The sequence below is a fragment of the Diplotaxodon limnothrissa genome, linkage group LG12 (genome assembly GCF_057381915.1).
Source record: "Diplotaxodon limnothrissa isolate DT_005_m linkage group LG12, D_limnothrissa_male_GT1.1, whole genome shotgun sequence".
In the NCBI taxonomy this organism is placed as follows: Eukaryota; Metazoa; Chordata; class Actinopteri; order Cichliformes; family Cichlidae; genus Diplotaxodon; species Diplotaxodon limnothrissa.
Window position 1 is genome coordinate 10,916,889 of NC_140607.1, and position 17,541 is coordinate 10,934,429.

General features: G+C 40.2%; 2 protein-coding genes across 2 annotated transcripts; one reads left to right on the top strand and one right to left on the bottom strand.

Annotated features, from left to right (window-relative positions):
* Positions 1-3,523: 3,523 nt before the first annotated feature.
* paxx (PAXX non-homologous end joining factor) lies at positions 3,524-6,107 on the bottom strand. The gene is made up of 7 exons (XM_085367938.1): positions 5,821-6,107; positions 5,531-5,591; positions 5,411-5,460; positions 5,132-5,310; positions 4,980-5,039; positions 3,790-3,883; positions 3,524-3,704 (listed from the first exon to the last, which is right to left on the bottom strand). Exons 1-7 carry the CDS (start codon positions 6,105-6,107, stop codon positions 3,656-3,658), a joined length of 780 nt encoding a protein of 259 aa, XP_085224064.1. The 3' UTR covers positions 3,524-3,655.
* Positions 6,108-16,576: 10,469 nt separating this feature from the next.
* Positions 16,577-17,242, top strand: LOC146620896 (C-X-C motif chemokine 10-like). Its single transcript, XM_085367939.1, has 4 exons — positions 16,577-16,628; positions 16,744-16,870; positions 16,956-17,033; positions 17,148-17,242. The coding sequence occupies exons 1-4, from the start codon at positions 16,577-16,579 to the stop codon at positions 17,209-17,211; spliced, it is 321 nt and encodes a 106-aa protein (XP_085224065.1). The 3' UTR covers positions 17,212-17,242.
* The last annotated feature ends 299 nt before the right edge of the window (positions 17,243-17,541 follow it).

A 17,541-nucleotide genomic window follows, 5' to 3' on the forward strand; every position in this document is an offset into this window, starting at 1 on the left:
TACTACAGAGTATTGTACAGAGAAAACACCACCCCTATGAGGAAATGCTTTTGGCGAAAGAAGAAAAACTCCCTTTTAAAAGGAAGAAACCTCCAGCAGAACCAGGCTGCACCAATGAGATTAACTAAATTCATCTCAATATTAATTTTAACTTTTTATAAACTGCTACTGGCATTGTAAACAGGCTAACATTTTGTCATTATTTAATCAGCATTCTCCAAAACAATTGTGAAAAAGTTTGTTATTTTACATGTAGTTTAATTACTTGATCTTCATTTAAACTATTTCACTGCAGATTTTCCTCTTTGAAGAATTTTTCACATAAAAGGAAGGTATAATTACAGAATAAAATTATAGCAGTCTTACATTACTAATGTGTTTAAGTACTGCTTTTGGCAAAATGATGATACAACATGGGAACAAATTCATGACTAGGTGTAGCCAACCAACAGACTTAACACACATGAGACGCATTCTGCTAATTGGGGGTAATTGACTGATTCAGTGAAAGGGGTGTGTTCAAATTAATAGCAGTGTGGATTTCAGGTCATTCAATCTGTGAAGAAATGGGTGTCAATTAAGGCCCTTATTTAAGGAAGGAAGGCAGCAGCTGTTGTACCTGCTGGTTTTAGCCCTTGCTCAGTGAGTAAAATGAGTTGTTCCAGACATTGCACTGGGGGAGAAAGAACTTTAATCAAAAGTTGATTGGAGAGGGGGAAATAATTGGCTGCTCAGCTAAAAAGATTTCAAATGTTTTGAAATGGGAAAGAAAAAGGAATACTACCATCTGCCTAGATGATAGAATAACAAGAATGGCAAAGAAGCATCCAGTGATCAGCTCCAGAGAGATCAAGGAAGATATATAGATCTCCATTTACCTGTGAGTACTTTAACAATCAGAGGAGAGGATGCCTATGTGAAGCCAAATTATTTCCAAGAAACCTCGTAAAAAGTATTGAAAAGGTTACAGTTTGCCAAAGAACACATTGACTGGCCCAAAGAGAAGTGGCACAATATTCTATGGACTGATGAAAGCAAGATTGTTCTTATTGGGTCTGAAGATTGCAGACAGTTTGTGAGACGACCCCCAAACACTGAATACAAGCCACAGTACACAGTGAAGACCGTAAAACAAGGAGGTGCAAGCATAATGGTTTGGGGATGTTTCGCATACTTTGGAGTTGGGTCCATTTATCACAGGCACCATGGACCAGTTTCAGTACCTAAAAATACTGGAAGAGTATTTTTAGGTACTTGATCGAAACTTTTAACATATTTTTCAAACTAAATATAATTTGTTGGTTTGTTTTGTTTTTTGCCTTACGCAGAGAAAGAAATGCCCCTAAAATGGGTGTTTCAGCAGAACAATGACCCCAAACACACCAGCAAGCAGGTAACATCCTGGTTGCAGACCAAAAAGAGCCCAGCCCAATCCCTGGACCTCAATCTGATTGAAAATTTGTGGTGTGACCTCAAAAATTCTGTTTTTGACGCAAAACCCAAGAATACAGAAAATCTGTGGAATGTGGTCCAGTTAGCCTGGGCTGCAACTTCTGTTTGAAGGTGTCAAATGCTAGTTGACTGTAAATATTCCAGTTTGTAAATGAAAATACACACTTTTTTTTTTTTTTTTTTTTTTTTTGAACAACCTAATATTCTTTTTCTTCATTTTTAGTAAAAATAAAGAAAAATAATTGTTCATGATTTCATTTGAGAGTGAATTTGCATAGCACAACATGGACCTTTTCCTCTGTTTTTAATACACTGTTAACTGTACGTAGGACACCTGGGTCAAGTGATGGATTTTTTGTTAATGCTACAAACTATTTTTTTGAGGCTAAATGGAAATCTTCTAAATCAGCAAGATGTCGTTTCCTCTGCAGCTTACACATCATCTGCTTTAAGATGTGCATTAGAGAGTTATTTCCAGGATGTCAAGTACTTCAGATTTAAGGCTTTTTCAGGAGAGCGACCTTATCCAGAGTAATATGCAGTGTAAATCCTATTTAAAAAGACAATCTATTTCTGTGGGAGTAGTTCAGGTAGCTTGCTCTCCACAAAGATAATAACACTGAATTAATTATATTCTTAATCTTAGTTACAGCACTCTCAATAGAATAGAATAGAATTCAATAGGATAGAATTCAACTTTATTGTCATTGCACATGCACAGGTACAGGGCAACGAAATGCAGTTTGCATCCATCCAGAAGTGCTTTAGTGATATAGATATATTACAATATATATTAGCAATAATATAGATATGTGAGTATATTACAGAAATGGGTCTATTATGGTATGTTATAATGTACACGGTATGAAGTATGTTGTGAATATTCTATAACTATAAGTATGTACAGGCTGTAGTGAGTACAAGCTATGTACAGGATATGAACAGGATATAAATATGAAAAACTATACAGAATATGAAATAAATAACTTTACAGAATCTGGGATATACAGCTATACAGAAATGGGAACTATGCAAGTTGTAAACAGTTGTAGGATTAAAGATTATCGAATGTACAGAATGATTATTTACACAGAGCTATACAGTAGTGCAGTTAAGATAAGTGAGGGTGTAGATAGTTTCTACAGAGGCTATATAAAGTGCTAGTGGTTGTGAGTGGTGGTTCAGTCCATGTTATTATTGTGTTTGAGGGTACAGTTGTCCATTGTGGGTGTGTGTATGTTCAGTCCATGAGTTTAACGTGGGTCAGATGTCAGGAGGCAGAGTTCAGGAGTCTGACAGCTGTGGGGAACATCTACATCCTAACCCCTACATCAATAGGACATCTACTGGGAACTTTCCTCCCTAGATAACACCTAGCACAAACAGCAGTAACTTAAATAGAGTTGAATGCTACATCTTATCAAACAAAGTGGACAAGAAAGCAGCTCGGGGGCGATCGTGGCTCAAGAGTTGGGAGTTCGCCTTGTAATCAGAAGGTTGCTGGTTTGAGCCCCGGCTTGGACAGTCTCGGTCGTTGTGTCCTTGGGCAAGACACTTCACCCGTTGCCTACTGGTGGTGGTCAGAGGGCCCGGTGACGGCAGTGTCCGGCAGCCTCGCTTCTCAGTGCGCCCCAGGGTGGCTGTGGCTACAATGTAGCTTGCCATCACCAGTGTGTAAATGGGTGGATATGTAAAGCGCTATACAAATACAGGCCATATTTTGGCTGGCAGTAGCTCAGGAAGTAGAGCAGATCACCTATTAAATTGAAGGCTGGTGGTTTGACCCCCTATCTCCATCCTTTGGGCATGATACTAACCCCAAGTTGCTCTCCAATGCATTTGAGTGTGAATGCTAGAAGCACTTGCACAGCAAAACAAGTGCTTGTGAGAATAAGGCAAGTTGTGTAAAGTGCTGTTCTCAGAGTAGAAAAGCACAATATAAGAACAAGTCCTGAAAAAGGGGGGGGGGGGGGAATTAAAAGTGTGCAAATGTGTTTCTTATGTCATTTTATTACAAATTATCATTCAATCATTTATTGGAGACAACCATTATATAGCATTAAAAGTCATTGTTTAATAAAAAGCAGTTAAAGTTTAAGCTTTGATCCCATAAATATGCACTGAGGTTTTCATGTTCTGTTAGTGGATTAAAAGATCATTCATCTCTGGCTGCGCAGCAGGACTATGAGTACAAGGAGGAAGATCAGTCTTCATCTGCATCATCAAAGGCAACGCCAGTCGCTTGCTGCTTTCTGCAAACACACATGGACAGTAGCTTTATTTCACTCACATCAGTAGCATCACTGCTCTATTGAAGTCCTGTAAGAGACACCATACTTTTTAACCCCAGGGTTGATGAGCGAGGACCCCGGAAGTCTTCTCTTCATGGTCATTGCTGGAGCGCTGCTCTGCTGCTGCCAGGGCTCAAACTCTAAAGGAGAACAGTTTTGCATTAATGAAAACGTTTAATTGCCCAATTACCTTTTTAAGCATGACATTTACATGTCTCCTTTTACTGAAAAAGATGGAATACTTCAATGTACATATAAGCACCGGATATAAGATCATTATTGTATTCAGTACTTACCTCAAAATTACCCAACACTAAGAAAATCCCATTTTAAAATCACTTAAAACAGTTTTAATATATTTAGAAGAGATTGCATTACAGCTGAAAATAAATGCAAATTTATTATGATGTTAAAAGAAAATTTGAGCCTCTTTCAAGATTAAAGTTTATTGTGACTGGTAGTCCACACTTGCAGAACCACATCTATGTGTTGGGGTTCTGTACCAGTGGGCCAGTTTCACAAAACATGCAGAACAACTACTCCAGTCAAGGCATAATGGCGAATAAATATTTGTAGTACAGTCAAACTGAGTGTTTGAAACTGTTTACAGATGTCCACGGCAACCATCGTTTATGTGGTTTTGTTTTATTTTTTTCCCCTTACTTCTTCCTCATCATATGAGTTTTCCTTTGGGATGAATAAAGCTTTTCTTATTCATGATGGAGAACAAGGGAAACTTCCAATATGATCCACTATTAACAGGTACACCTGTAGCCCCAAAATCTTACTTTCCTTCTGGTAATTTCCATTGTCTTTACAAAAGATATACCCATTTGACATTTCCCAGGTATTTTGGTTGCAGCAAAAAATTATTATGGATTTCACAACAGATCACAACATGATCTGTTGTACAGCCTCTTGTAATTTAATTTTACACATGAAAATGAAGAGCAGCATCTCCTGATCCAAGGCAACTTCAGCTACCATAACCATACTGGATTACACATACGGGAAGCTTCTGTTGTGGTTTAATCATGTTTCTAACCTGCAGAGTGTCCTGCTTTACATTCCTGACTGAAAGCATGCATCAATGGAATCATTTATGAGCAAACATCCATTAGGTTGTATAGAAAAGTTGGCCACAGCCAGTGTGACATCACATTTAGATTTTGAATCCTTGGTATTGGAGATGGCCAATGGTTATTTGAAGCCAAGAGCCATTTCACAAATGTATACCTGTGGGCCGTCTTTGGTTTTTCACTGGACTGGCTGAGGGGGGTCCACTTGAGGGGCCACCTGTGAGGGGACATGTTACAGTCAGTACTGATCTAAAAGGAAGTTAGTTTTAATTCTGCATAAAATGAGTCACAACTACAAAGTGAATTCACTGTCAAGCTGTGTGAGGCTGTCAGCCATCGTGAACAGCAGCTCCCTCAACTTGTCTGTGGCCTGTGGACCTTCCAGTCTGGACAGAGTTACACTCAGGTCTCCTGGACTGGATCCCAAACGCAGCTCTGCACCAACCTCATGCACGGAAACAGACACATCTCCACTATTGCAGGATGCCCTGAGGAAAATAGAGATATATTCAGCCTCACTTACCTGACCACAGCTTTTTATAGTTCCATGCAAGAAGTGATGCATGCAGGAGTTGAGTGTGGTCTCACCTGAGTTTTAAGACATAATCCTCTGTAGATTTTAAGGCAAACCGCTGCCCCTGAACACACAGGGAAGACAGAAATTATGACAGTATACTGAGTGAATGAGAAGAAACCCAGAATACTTACAAGGTGCTTCAGACTGTCCTTAGTGTACTCCACACTCCAGACATTTGCAGCATCTGTCAGACTACAGCACACGATGTTTTAGTGCGCATGTGTGCCTAAACTAATGCGCTCACCGTCAGACTTTCACTGTCAGTTAAAACTAAATTTTATACCACCGGGGGAAAGGCCGTAACATCAACAAACTACTAATACTTCCATTTCCTAGCTTATGTCCAAGTACAAACGTATTTTTCCGAATAAAAAAGATTTAATTTCAAATGAACTCCGGCTAATAACAACATCTGACTCACCAGACACTAAGCATTCCGTCTTTCCTGCGAGTGTAACAAAGGAATTTAGATTGGCTTGTTTTATCCAACACGGTACAATAGGAATTTACACTAACATCCATGTCTCCACTGTGGTTCACAGAAGAACAAAAGAAAAACAAGCGTATGCCTCTTGCACTCTTGCAAGAGTACACCGTTTCATAGCATGAGTGCCAGACACCTTTGACAAGCGCCATCTTCTGGCTTGGAATGGTTACTTCACTGGCTTGCAGACTACGGGGACCTCTCCCTCTCGATGTAATCGGCATACCAATTGTTGAATGGAGGAGTAAAGATCTATACTTCTGTTCCTGAATCCAGAGCACACACTCAATAGCGGTTTTAGATACGGGCGGTTGCCCGGGGCGTAGGGTTGCCAACCGTCCCTTAAAATACGGAATCGTCCCGTATTTAGGAACAAAAGTACACGTCCCGTATTGAGCTAATAAGGGACGCACTTTGTCCCGTAATACAGTGAGAATCAAAAGTAGTCTATAAATGTTTATGGAATTAACGCTTTGTTTGAAAACATAATTCCCAGCCCCTCTCCTGCTTTGTGACCAATGAGCTGACAGCACACTTATGACAATTCGAGTATGACAATTCAGATTACCGCTCATCTCATTGGTCGAGGAAAGGTCGCTTACGGAGAAAATACCGGAAGACAACAGATGACCACAACAAGAAGCATGGCCAACAGGGAAACAAACGCCGTCACTGCGGTGCAAGTCTCGGACGACAGTACACCTAAAGCTGGGCAGACACTGTGCGATTTTTTCAGTCGCGTTATTCAGCTCCTGCTCAAACTGCACGATTGACTCGCAGGGGTTAGAAGTTGGTAGGTCACGATGCAGGTCTCACACTATACCGCCCGATGCTCTGATGCGACCTGAGTGCTCACACTGTGCGTCCATAAAATTAAGGTTATAACAGAAAATCTGTCGCTCGCTCTCTGTCTCTCACTCACACAGACACACCACCACCATCAACTTTGCTAAATTGCTAATGAAAAACATGATCAGGCAGCTGTGATTTAGCAGCGATGTAGATCCAACTATTTTCACGGTTGTTGTGGTCGTGATAATTTTGTGAGGCCACATCGAAAAGGCTCGGATGAGCTTTTCAAAGTTCTACAAGTTGTGCCTCCATCGCTTGTGTCCAGATCACACGCTGCACAGCCGTGCTGCTCCGTCTTTTTCACGGCGTTTACGTGTTTGCGCGCGAGCAGTGTGAGCGCCTGTGGTAACACCTTCACGAGCGATTGATGATCGGGAGCTGGTCGTGAGGTGTTAATCACTTCTCGTTACCCCACGTATACTACACGATGAAGGCCAAAATCGGTCCGATCACTCAAAAATCGGCTCAAAATGGGCCTAAAACCGCACAGTGTGAGCCCAGCGTTAGAGCAGCAATGTTTGTTCCCCTCAGAGAAAGGGAAGAATGGGAAAAGGAAAACACCTGGCTGGAAAAAGGTAATATGGGCATGTGCAGTGAATATCAGCGCTATGTGGCCAGAAGTGTGATAATATAATTTATTTTGTGTAATAAACGACTGCAAGGATGGATGATTACAACAAATAGATGACTAATACATAAAAGTAATACATAGATGAATAATGATGATGAGTTAAGATGCGTAATCATGGGAACAAGCGGGTTTTCAAACGGGAGCAGCTGATTAGCATTAGAAAAGCTGAAATAATACCTCAACTGAAGCCAATTGTACTAAATGCACTAAATGTGCACTGTTACAAGAATATTTTTCTTTCTATTGTTTTCTATTATTTTAAGTTAAGCAGGACAGAGTTCTTTTAAAGAAAGATTTACTTATATTCTCAAAAGTTAAGCATGACAGGCTTCTGTTTAAGAAAGAGACCTGTTTTATGTGTTAATGTTGTCATTTTGAGCTAAAAATAAATGGCTAAATGATCATTTGTTTCACATGTGTTCATATCACAAAGAATACACATCTACTTAAATCAAATTCAAGTCAAAGGGTTAAAAAAAATAATTTCACACACAAAAAAAGAGCTAGAAAATTCACCACACTGGGAAGGGTGAAGACAACTGGGTCGCCCGGCCCTGGCCACGAGGTGTCCCTTATTTATTTTTCAGGGAGTTGGCAACCCTACCGGGGCGGCATCGTGGTGAGGGGTGGCATCACGGGCATCGGCAAAAAAGAAAAAAATGCTTGAACTCATGCTGCCCCGACGTCAGCCAGGGAATGGCACAGGCACCGATCGGTTTTCTATCGCCCATTTGCTGGGGGTAAGGGCGCCCTCCTGCTGCTTCCGGCACGGGGAGGAGAGGCCGGGGCGGCGGGGGATTCTCTGGCTGGTTGGAGCAGCATCTAATAATAATCTGGGTGGCTGTAGCTCAGGTGGCAGAGCAGGTCAGCCATTAATCAGAAGGTCGGTGGTTCGATCCCAGGCTGCCTCCTGGCTGCATGCCAAATATCCTTGGGCAAGATACTAACCCTGTGTTTGCCTACTGGTGGTGGTCAGAGGGCCCGGTGGCGCCTGTGTCCGGCAGCCTCGCCTCTGTCAGTGTGCCCCAGGGCAGCTGTGGCTACAATGTAGCTTGCTATCGCCAGTGTGTGAATGTGTGTGTGAATGGGTGAATGACTGAATGTAGTGTAAAGCGCTTTGGGGTCCTATGGACTAGAAAAGCGCTATACAAATGCAGGCCATTTACCATAATCAAAACAAACCAACAAACACGAAAACACCAGACGTCCAGGGCGCCAAACAGGCTAGGACCGCCACTGCACACACTTGTACACCTGTGTTAGCAAAATAGCACTGGACCATGCCCTGTGGACATTAACTTTATTGAAGAGAATACTTGCACCTAATTCAACTTCTTTCCCCCTAAGAGGAAAATCTAACAATTCCACTGCACATCTTACCTTCACGTGTTGCTTATTTACTATAATAATTCCATATGCATTTTCTTCATCTTATTGGGTTGAAACTTTCTTGATACCTTATATCTCAATCTGTTGCCATGTCACCATCACTAAGTGAAACATCATAAATAAACTATATGTTTTGAATATGTCTGTGAAGGTTCTCAGTCATCCAGGTTATCGTAGTCAAAGGAGCTTGCAAAGAAAAGCGTCTGGACACCTCAGGGTGTCCTGTGGGAGGTGCTGTGGGAGTATGGGGTGTCTGGCCCATTGCTATTTCACTGAGGGAAAAGGGAAAGAATGTTAGCCAATGGAAGAGGAAAGGGATCAAACTTAGTAGATATAATGTAATAAAAAGTTCAAAACAAAGGAGCTTGCAAAGAAAAGCGTCTGGACTTCTTTAAGTTGCTTGAAGATGTTTCACCTCTTATCCGAGAAGCTTCTTCAGTTCTAAGGTCAAATGGTGGAGAGTCCCAGATATAAACCTAGTGGGAGAATCCCCCCACAGAGGGAGAAAAGGACCCCCTGATGATCCTCTAATCGCTTGAGCCAAGGTGTGAAACTGGGTGTGGGTCCCAATCAGCCAGAGTTTCGGGTGTGTTCATTGTGAAACCTGGCCCCACCTTATCATGCGAATTCCTGAGGTCAGATGGCCCAGGATGTGAGTGGGCGTTAAGGCGTCTGGGAAGGGATCTCAAAACTGGATTATAGATGGCAGAGAGTTGGTGTCGTAAACCCCTGCCTCTGTTCAAAGATGGTCGCTCACAGTGGACATAGATGGCTTCTTTCACTCCTCTTTCAAACCATCTGTCCTCTCTGTCCAAAATGTGAACATTGGCATCCTCGAAAGAGTGTCCTTTATCCTTAAGATGCAGGCATTCTAACAGCTTGGTAGTTTGGTCAGGTAGCTTTGTAGACCCCATTAACTGCTTTGATTTGCTGTGAGCTTTGTCATAGCTTGGTTCCATCTTTGTTTGGCGTCTTGGACACTTTGGTTAATGTGGATGTCATTGTTGTTTGTAGGAACCTTTTGCTGTGCTACTGTGATTGACACTCATACATTTATTCCAGCTTTGTTGGTTTGTTGCTGGAGTTTTGGCAAAACAGTGTTGTGTGGGGGTGTTTGTAGCTGCAGATTATTTAGTGTTGGACACTTGTGATGAGATCTGGTGTTCATTTAGGTATAGAGTAGATATTTATTTGCTATTGCTGTACAGGTTAACTGTGTCTCCTGTTGAACCTATTTGCAAGGATAGACTTGCTATCTGGAGCAAAGAGTGATGGCCTGCTTGAAGCTGACGCCTGTGTCAACCCCCCCCCAACATACTGCTTCAGAAGCACTCCTTTGAGGCTTTGGAGGTTTTTCCACAGTCACTTGATCAGTGACATCTGAAGCTTCATTTAGAACTTTTAGAAGAATTTTTAACTGCTTGATTCAGTAGTTTATAAAGAAGTCCATCATTTGCGGGATTTGTGGAGTGTTTTGTGGTGAGCATTTTTCCTTTCCAGTTCACAATCAATTCTACCCCCTGGTCAAAAATATGTATAAGAAAATTGGCCTAATATAATATTATTTATAAACATACCTGTCCACTGATTGTCCAGTTAATTGCATAAGTACAAGGAGGCAGGACCTCACAGCAGAAGTATACTCCATAATGTGTTGTACATTATTATATGTATATTATATGTATTTTTTATCTATTGTATTTAACAACACCAAGAAGCTACAAGCAAAGAAAGACCACACCATGGCACATGTTTAAACAAGGAAAGTTTATTGATGAAAATTATTTATTTAACAAAAAAACATAACAATTTTTTCATCCCAAATAAGTAAGTTCAAAGCAACACAATGGTGGCCCAATATCAGACAGAATTGTGAACTCTGGGTGGCACGGTGGTTAGCACTGTTGCCGCACAGCAAGAAGGTCCTGAGTTCAATTCCACCATCAGGCCATCAGGAGTTTGCATGTTCTCCCCGTGTTTGCGTGGGTTCTCTCCGGGTACTCCGGCTTCCTCCCACCGTCCAAAGACATGCAGCTTGTGGGGATAGGTTAATTGATTAATCCAAATTGTCACTAGGTGTGAATGTGAGTGTGAATGGTTGTCTGTCCCTATGTGTTAGCCCTGCGACAGACTGGCGAAAAGGATAAGCGGAAGCGAATGGATGGATGGATGAATTGTGAACTCTGTTCTGTGGAATGGGCAATCATAATGGAAAAAAATCAAAGGAGTGAAAGGGTTTGACCCTTACGAGCACACAGAGTGGACAAAATACGTTAGCGTGCTGCCCAACTTTCACCACGCTCATATTTATAATTATACGGTTCTTGGAGTGAGTGCATACACTCATGAAGTTTAGTAACTTCAGGTCACTGCAACAAGCCGACGGATGGGTACAGGACCTTGAAATGCACCATGTAGAGCAAAAGACCATTGTACATATCACAAGTTTACCAGTCTCACAAATAGTCTTCATAAATACACATTCGTTAACCGTTTATTAATAGGACCCTTGGTAGGCCCTTAAAAAATGCACCCTCTAAAGGCCCTAATGGACCAAAATGTCCACCCCCCAAAAAGTGCAATAAAAAGATTATATATTCATATTTTTTTCCACTTTAAATTGGTCAGTCTTTTAAAACTACTTCTCCCTGAAATATTCATATAAAGTTTTAATTACATTTTCGTTGTTTTAACCCTTTAAATCCCAGGTTTATTACATGAGCGCCCTGTTTTTTTAGGCCCAAAAAACAAAAAAACTTAATATTTAAAAAAAACAACATTTGAAGTAATATTCGTTTGTTATTATAATTAGGCCTTTGGATGGACTAAAGATTGGCACCAACAGTCATTTCGATCGCCTTTTATTTTTTTTGCAGGAGCGCATTTCATAAAATGCACACACTATCGGTCCTAATCGACCACACCCAAAAAAGTGCTATAAAAATTTTATATATTAATATTTTATTCCACTTTAAATTAGCCAATCTTTTAGACCTACTTCTCCTTGAAATATTCATGTCAAGTTTTAATTACATTTCGCGGATTTTAACCCTTTATATCCCGGTTTCGTCACATGAGCGCACTGCTTTTTTTGCCCCAAAAAACATAAAACTTGAATATTTTCCAAAAAAAACATTTGAGGTAATATTCAATTGTTATTATAATTAGGCCTTTAGATGGACTAAAGATTGGCACCAACAGTCATTTCGATCGCCTTTTTTTTTTTTTTTTCAGGACCAGAAAATGGTCTCCAGACGGCAAATGCTCCTCCTCTAGGCCGAAAAAAGTGCATGTTCCCGGGGTAAGTCGCGACGATGACCGGGGCACGATGACCGGGGACTCCTTTTTCCAGCACACACGTTCGATACCACGTGACAAAAAATACGTCATTTCCTGTTGACTAAAAAAAAAAAAAGCACCCTCTCATGGTCCTAGGGACCGAAAATGGTCCCGCCAGATCAGCAGGCGAAGCCGCTGCTGCACGCCGGAAATGAGGCTTCGTTTCCCGCAGGTCTGTTACGGCAGCCCGCTGTTTTCCAGCCCGCTGTGCTCCAAATGTGGAGCAAGGGCGCCACCCGGTGGACAAATAAAAAAAATTACAACTCTAAGGCCAATAGACCAAAACGAGACGGAGACATAAGTAATCACCAGGACATTAACGGTAATAATTCTGCAGTGAAAAATAGCGTTTATAATGGAAGTCAATGGGACGAAAACGTCCACTAGGGCTCTAAGAGGATGTGTATTGTTAGCTTAGCCACTGAAGCTAATTTAAGGAAGTCAGACTTGAATTTTGAAATAAAATTATACCAAACTTTTTTTTGGAGAATTTGGCTATATTCAATTAAACACAGTGCAAATGGCTTGGAATCGAAAAATGCAAAAGCCACAAAAGGTCCCCAGGGCCTTTCAGGTGTTTTAAGCTCAACGGCAATTAATTAGTAGTGGAAATAATTTCTGGTTCGCATTACAGAAATGTAGCAGTGACAATAATATTGTATGCTGTAATCGTACTGGGCAATTAGTGATACAAAAAAAACCTGTTTTATCCTGTGAATAAAAGTATGTTTTTGTCAATGTACCATAGTAATAACAGAAGTGAAACACAATATTGTGTCAGGACAATTCACTATTTATGCACAATAAACAAAGGAGCATAGCGTGACAATTTCTGTTCAGCGCCAGACTTGCTTGTAACCTATATCACCAATTATGTTAAGAAAAATGATGTATTAACTACTACAAAACACCTTTGTGGAAATGCTTGGAGCAGACTAACATATGAGCTGGAGTGTTCTGGGATGTTATATTTGGTCTTCGAATGGCTGCAATCCAGTCGCCTCTTTGTTACTTCGGAAACATGGCTTGAACAATTTCTCTTCAACGACGTAATCCGATAACAACCGATCTCTTTACCCGTCAGCTTCCCGTGGCTGTCATGCGACCGGCTATTGCAGTTAATAATACAACAGCTTCTTGCCATTTTTTTTCTTTTTATCGCTGTGTAATGTAATTTCAATTGAAAGCCTGCGTGCGCTAGTACCTCTTGCCACGAGTTCCCAGAATCCTTTGCGGTTTTACCCCTGAATGATGTCACATTTTCAATCTCTATTCATTCACTCTCACATTCACACTGGTGGAGGTAAGCTACAGTGGTACCCATAGCTGTCCTGGGGCAGACTGACAGAAGCGAGGCTGCCATATCGCGCTATCGGCCCCTCTAGCCATCACCAGTAGGCGGTAGGTGAAGTGTCTGGCCCAAGGACACAATGAGCGAGACTGTCCAGCAACCTTCCGATTACAAGACAAACTGCCAATTCTTGAACCACGATCGCCCTTTTTGAACTTGGTTTATTGGAAATTACCCTACACTGCATACTTTAAATCTCACTGCGCATCTGTCATTCTCCTTTGCAGACCCCTTTGTGTAACCCACCTCCTCCCCATCTCCAACTCTCTTTTTTTAACAATATTTTTAGTCATTTATTTTCACAAACAACCCATAATTACATAATATGATATGGTGTAAAATTCACAGCAATGAAAAACAAAAAAAAGGAACAAACAAACCGAAAACCAAACACACAACACCAGCTCAGATCCATCTTAACAATACAATACCTGTGGTTCCAATAGTATGCAGTTCGAACACTCAAGGAAATCCTTGTAGTAAAATATTAGAGACATCGGGTTATACATGATTCACGTATGGTTCACAGACCTTAAAGAATTGGTCTGTTTTTGAGTGTAATATACTCCAATGCTCCTCTTTGCCAGCCTTTAACAGTTGGTGCTTTTTCATTAATCCACTGCAGTTTGAATATTCTTCCTCGCAGCTTAGGTGAGAATACAATACAACCTCCTATTAGTCTTGGATATTAAATGCTGGCTCATGAGATGACACATGTTCTCAGACAAATCATACATGACCCAGCAGTTTTCAAAGAATGCAAACTTTGTTATTACAACAGCTGCCAGAAAAGAAACTGGTTGATCTTGATCGGTGGTCATTGCTCTCTCTCTCTGGATTTTAACTAGCTAGTACTGCTGGCTATTTTTCTAAGCCAAGATGATCTTAAAAGAGATGCTAGCATTAGCCATGTTAGTCCGTTACCTTCAACAGATGGTCAGGCTGTCCACAGGTGCACACGTGGAGTTTCAACTGCATAGTCCCTTCATCCTTCATATATCTGTGTTAGAAAGAGTGTAAATACTGAGGTCCAATGGTCTTTGTACATACAAAATTCAGTAGTAATTAGGACTTTTTTTCTAGGCATTCGTTAAAAATATATACCTTATTTATTTTATACCAATTAAAGGGATAGCTCAGTAGGTAGAGTGGTGGCCCCATGATCGGAAGGTCGGGGGTTCGACTCCACTGAACGGCTACCCTTAGGTACCCCAGAGCTAGGTACCGTCCCTACACACTGCTCCCCGGGCGCTGCATTGGTGGCTGCCCACCGCTTCACTGGGTGAATGGGTTAAATGCAGAGGAACTATTTCCCTATGGGGACAAACACATACACATTACAATACAATACACATTACATTACAATACTACACTAGTAATGGCTTTAGACTTCCATGTGTGAAACTCTTACTAGTTTAGTCACACTGCTTGCGTAGAAACCTAGACTTGCAATGATTTGAAGTTGTGAACGCTCAACTGGATTTATGACATGTTCATTTAGTTCTGCCATAGTGCCTTCTATATGGCATGACATCCTACTTTTGAAATAATTAGCATGCTACAAATTCTTCATAATCTGCAAATTTTCTTCTCATTTCTCAATTTACATGAAATTTTTATTTATTTATTTATTTATTTATTTTTTGGATGCACTCGGATGTGTGGATCCAACTTGATTTTTTCCAAAACACAAGGCCCTACTTTCATCGAGTTCATTCAGAGTTTAACTGAAACATTTGGCACGGTGTTTTCGTCAGTCTGTTTGAGTTTCACATCACTTTTCCACAGAAATCACTGGTGATAATTTGAAATGGGGACACATACTGACAATACAAAAGCAATTGCTCTGGGATGTAATCTATGTGAATGTAAAGTTGTGACTTAGCATTCTTGTAGTTTCCTAGCTAACTAGAGACTGTGTGGGTTTGTATACAGTATACAAGTGGAAACATTATACAATATTTGAATGAATGAAGAAAAGTGCATATACTGTTAGCATGGAGTAATAAGTTGATTTTAACAAAATTAAAGAAACATTTTAACAGCTATTTAATACATTAAAATACCCTTTCCTTTAATGGTGGGCATTTATAAAACAATGTCTATTCTTGACTACCCACTATAAGTCATGATTAGACTTTGTATGTCAGTTACACATGCTTTATGGAACATGCATGTTGTCCATCAGCAATTAAATGCACAGCTCATTTATACTCAAAGATTCTCTCTCTTAAAAACAATTGTCATTTCAGTTGCTCATAACTGGACTCATTTTAAAGGGCTTGCGGAAAGGGAGTCATGATTGTTCGGGTTTTCTCTGCTTTCTTTATTATATTCTCATATTTATTATTATTTAATAATATCATTTATTATTGTATATACAATAATAAATTATATTATTGTGCTTTCTTTATAATAGAAAGCACCTTGAATAATTTTGATTTGGTACTACTTAAATAAAATAAAATTGAATTGATCTGAGCTGTCCTACCACGATTACCTTCCTCACCCAATCACTAACTCAGTCAAACTATATACTGTTACCATCCATCTGGCCTGTGTTGCTTGCAATCTGATTGTAACCTTTTTAGTGTCTGCCTTCAGTCTTTTAAAATAACAATTGTATTAAAAAGTACAACATAAACACATACAATCATAAAACCTTTTCCCTTAACATTAAAGTTACCTAAGTGAGAAAGTCAGGGAGAGCTCAACAGGTTTGTGCAAGTTTATGCTTGGAATCCCACCATGCACTTAGAAATGTGGAAAAGCCCTCTTTTGCTGTGTGCAAACAATTCAATTTTCAGTATAACAAGTTATAATTTATTTTCCTCATTGACCTCTGTTTGGACAATATCAGAAAGAACAGTGCCCTGAGGCACCTGTTGTTGTTTTCTTTTGTTGTTCCAAAGCTATGGGTGAAGTCTATGATTCTGGGAAATGGGCTTTGTAGAGGGGAAAAAGAAGAAGAAGAAGAAAGTGAAAGCATTCTGGAAAGTGAAATTAATGTTGCAAAACACCTCTTGGGGGTGGGACCACTTGTGCAGGCAGCGTGCTGCTTACTTCACAGCATCAGGAGCCATACTCAAGACAGAAACGGTGAACAGCGGATCTGCCATACAGCCACAACTATGAACTCAGTCACTGCCTTCATTGCCTGCCTGCTTATCGTAGGTGCACAAGGTACTGTGAAAAAAATTTTTTTTTTCCTTCTTTGTTTCTTTTTTTCCCCTTCATCCTGTTTATGGATATTTTGGCTGCTGATCAACGGGTAATGCTCTTGTCTTTTCCTACACAGGACAACCAGCCAGCAAATCTAATAAATGCAAGTGTTACAGTTACATTGGCAGGATCAGCCCAAAGCTCATCAAGGCTGAGCCAGTGATACACTACCCAAGTATCTTCTGTCCACATACAGAAATCATGTGAGTCCACAAGATCATCTGAGGCATGATTCTGCTGTGTTCTCCAGCTCCTTTCTAATACACCTCTTTTTAAAAAATCTTTCAGTGTTACCACAAAAGCAGATATGAAGAGGTGTGTGAGTCCAGAGTCCCCACTTGGACGACACATTCTAAAAAATCGTACTTACTAAAACTTACTAAAAAAAGTAAGTCAGAATGACACGCACGCACAACTCTGTGTGAAGATGACAAACTAAAGGTCTGTGTTGCTTGTCACTGATAATCTCACTTGTTTCTTCAGGCAAGGGAGGAATGGAGCTGTAAAGATCACGACTGCTGGTCAGAGTACTGCTGCGATTTAAACAATACACTGCACAACCTACAAGCTGCACTCGTGACACATGGTTGTTGAACTAGAAGAACTCACAGCAAATACAAGACAGCCAATATTCTTTTTGGTTACTTTGCCAGTTTTGTTCCCATGTGTGTGTATGTCTATATAGTCTGGACTTGAACTTTTTTTTACATTTTTGTACATATGTTTTTTAAATAAATACCAAAATAAAACTCATGTGATGGGACTTTCTGTTCTTTGTGTCTTGCTTTGTTTCCAGTGTATCAACATAAGACAAACTAAACTCTTACACATATATTTTTTAGGATTTAAAAAGAGTTTTAAAGTTTTCTTTAAT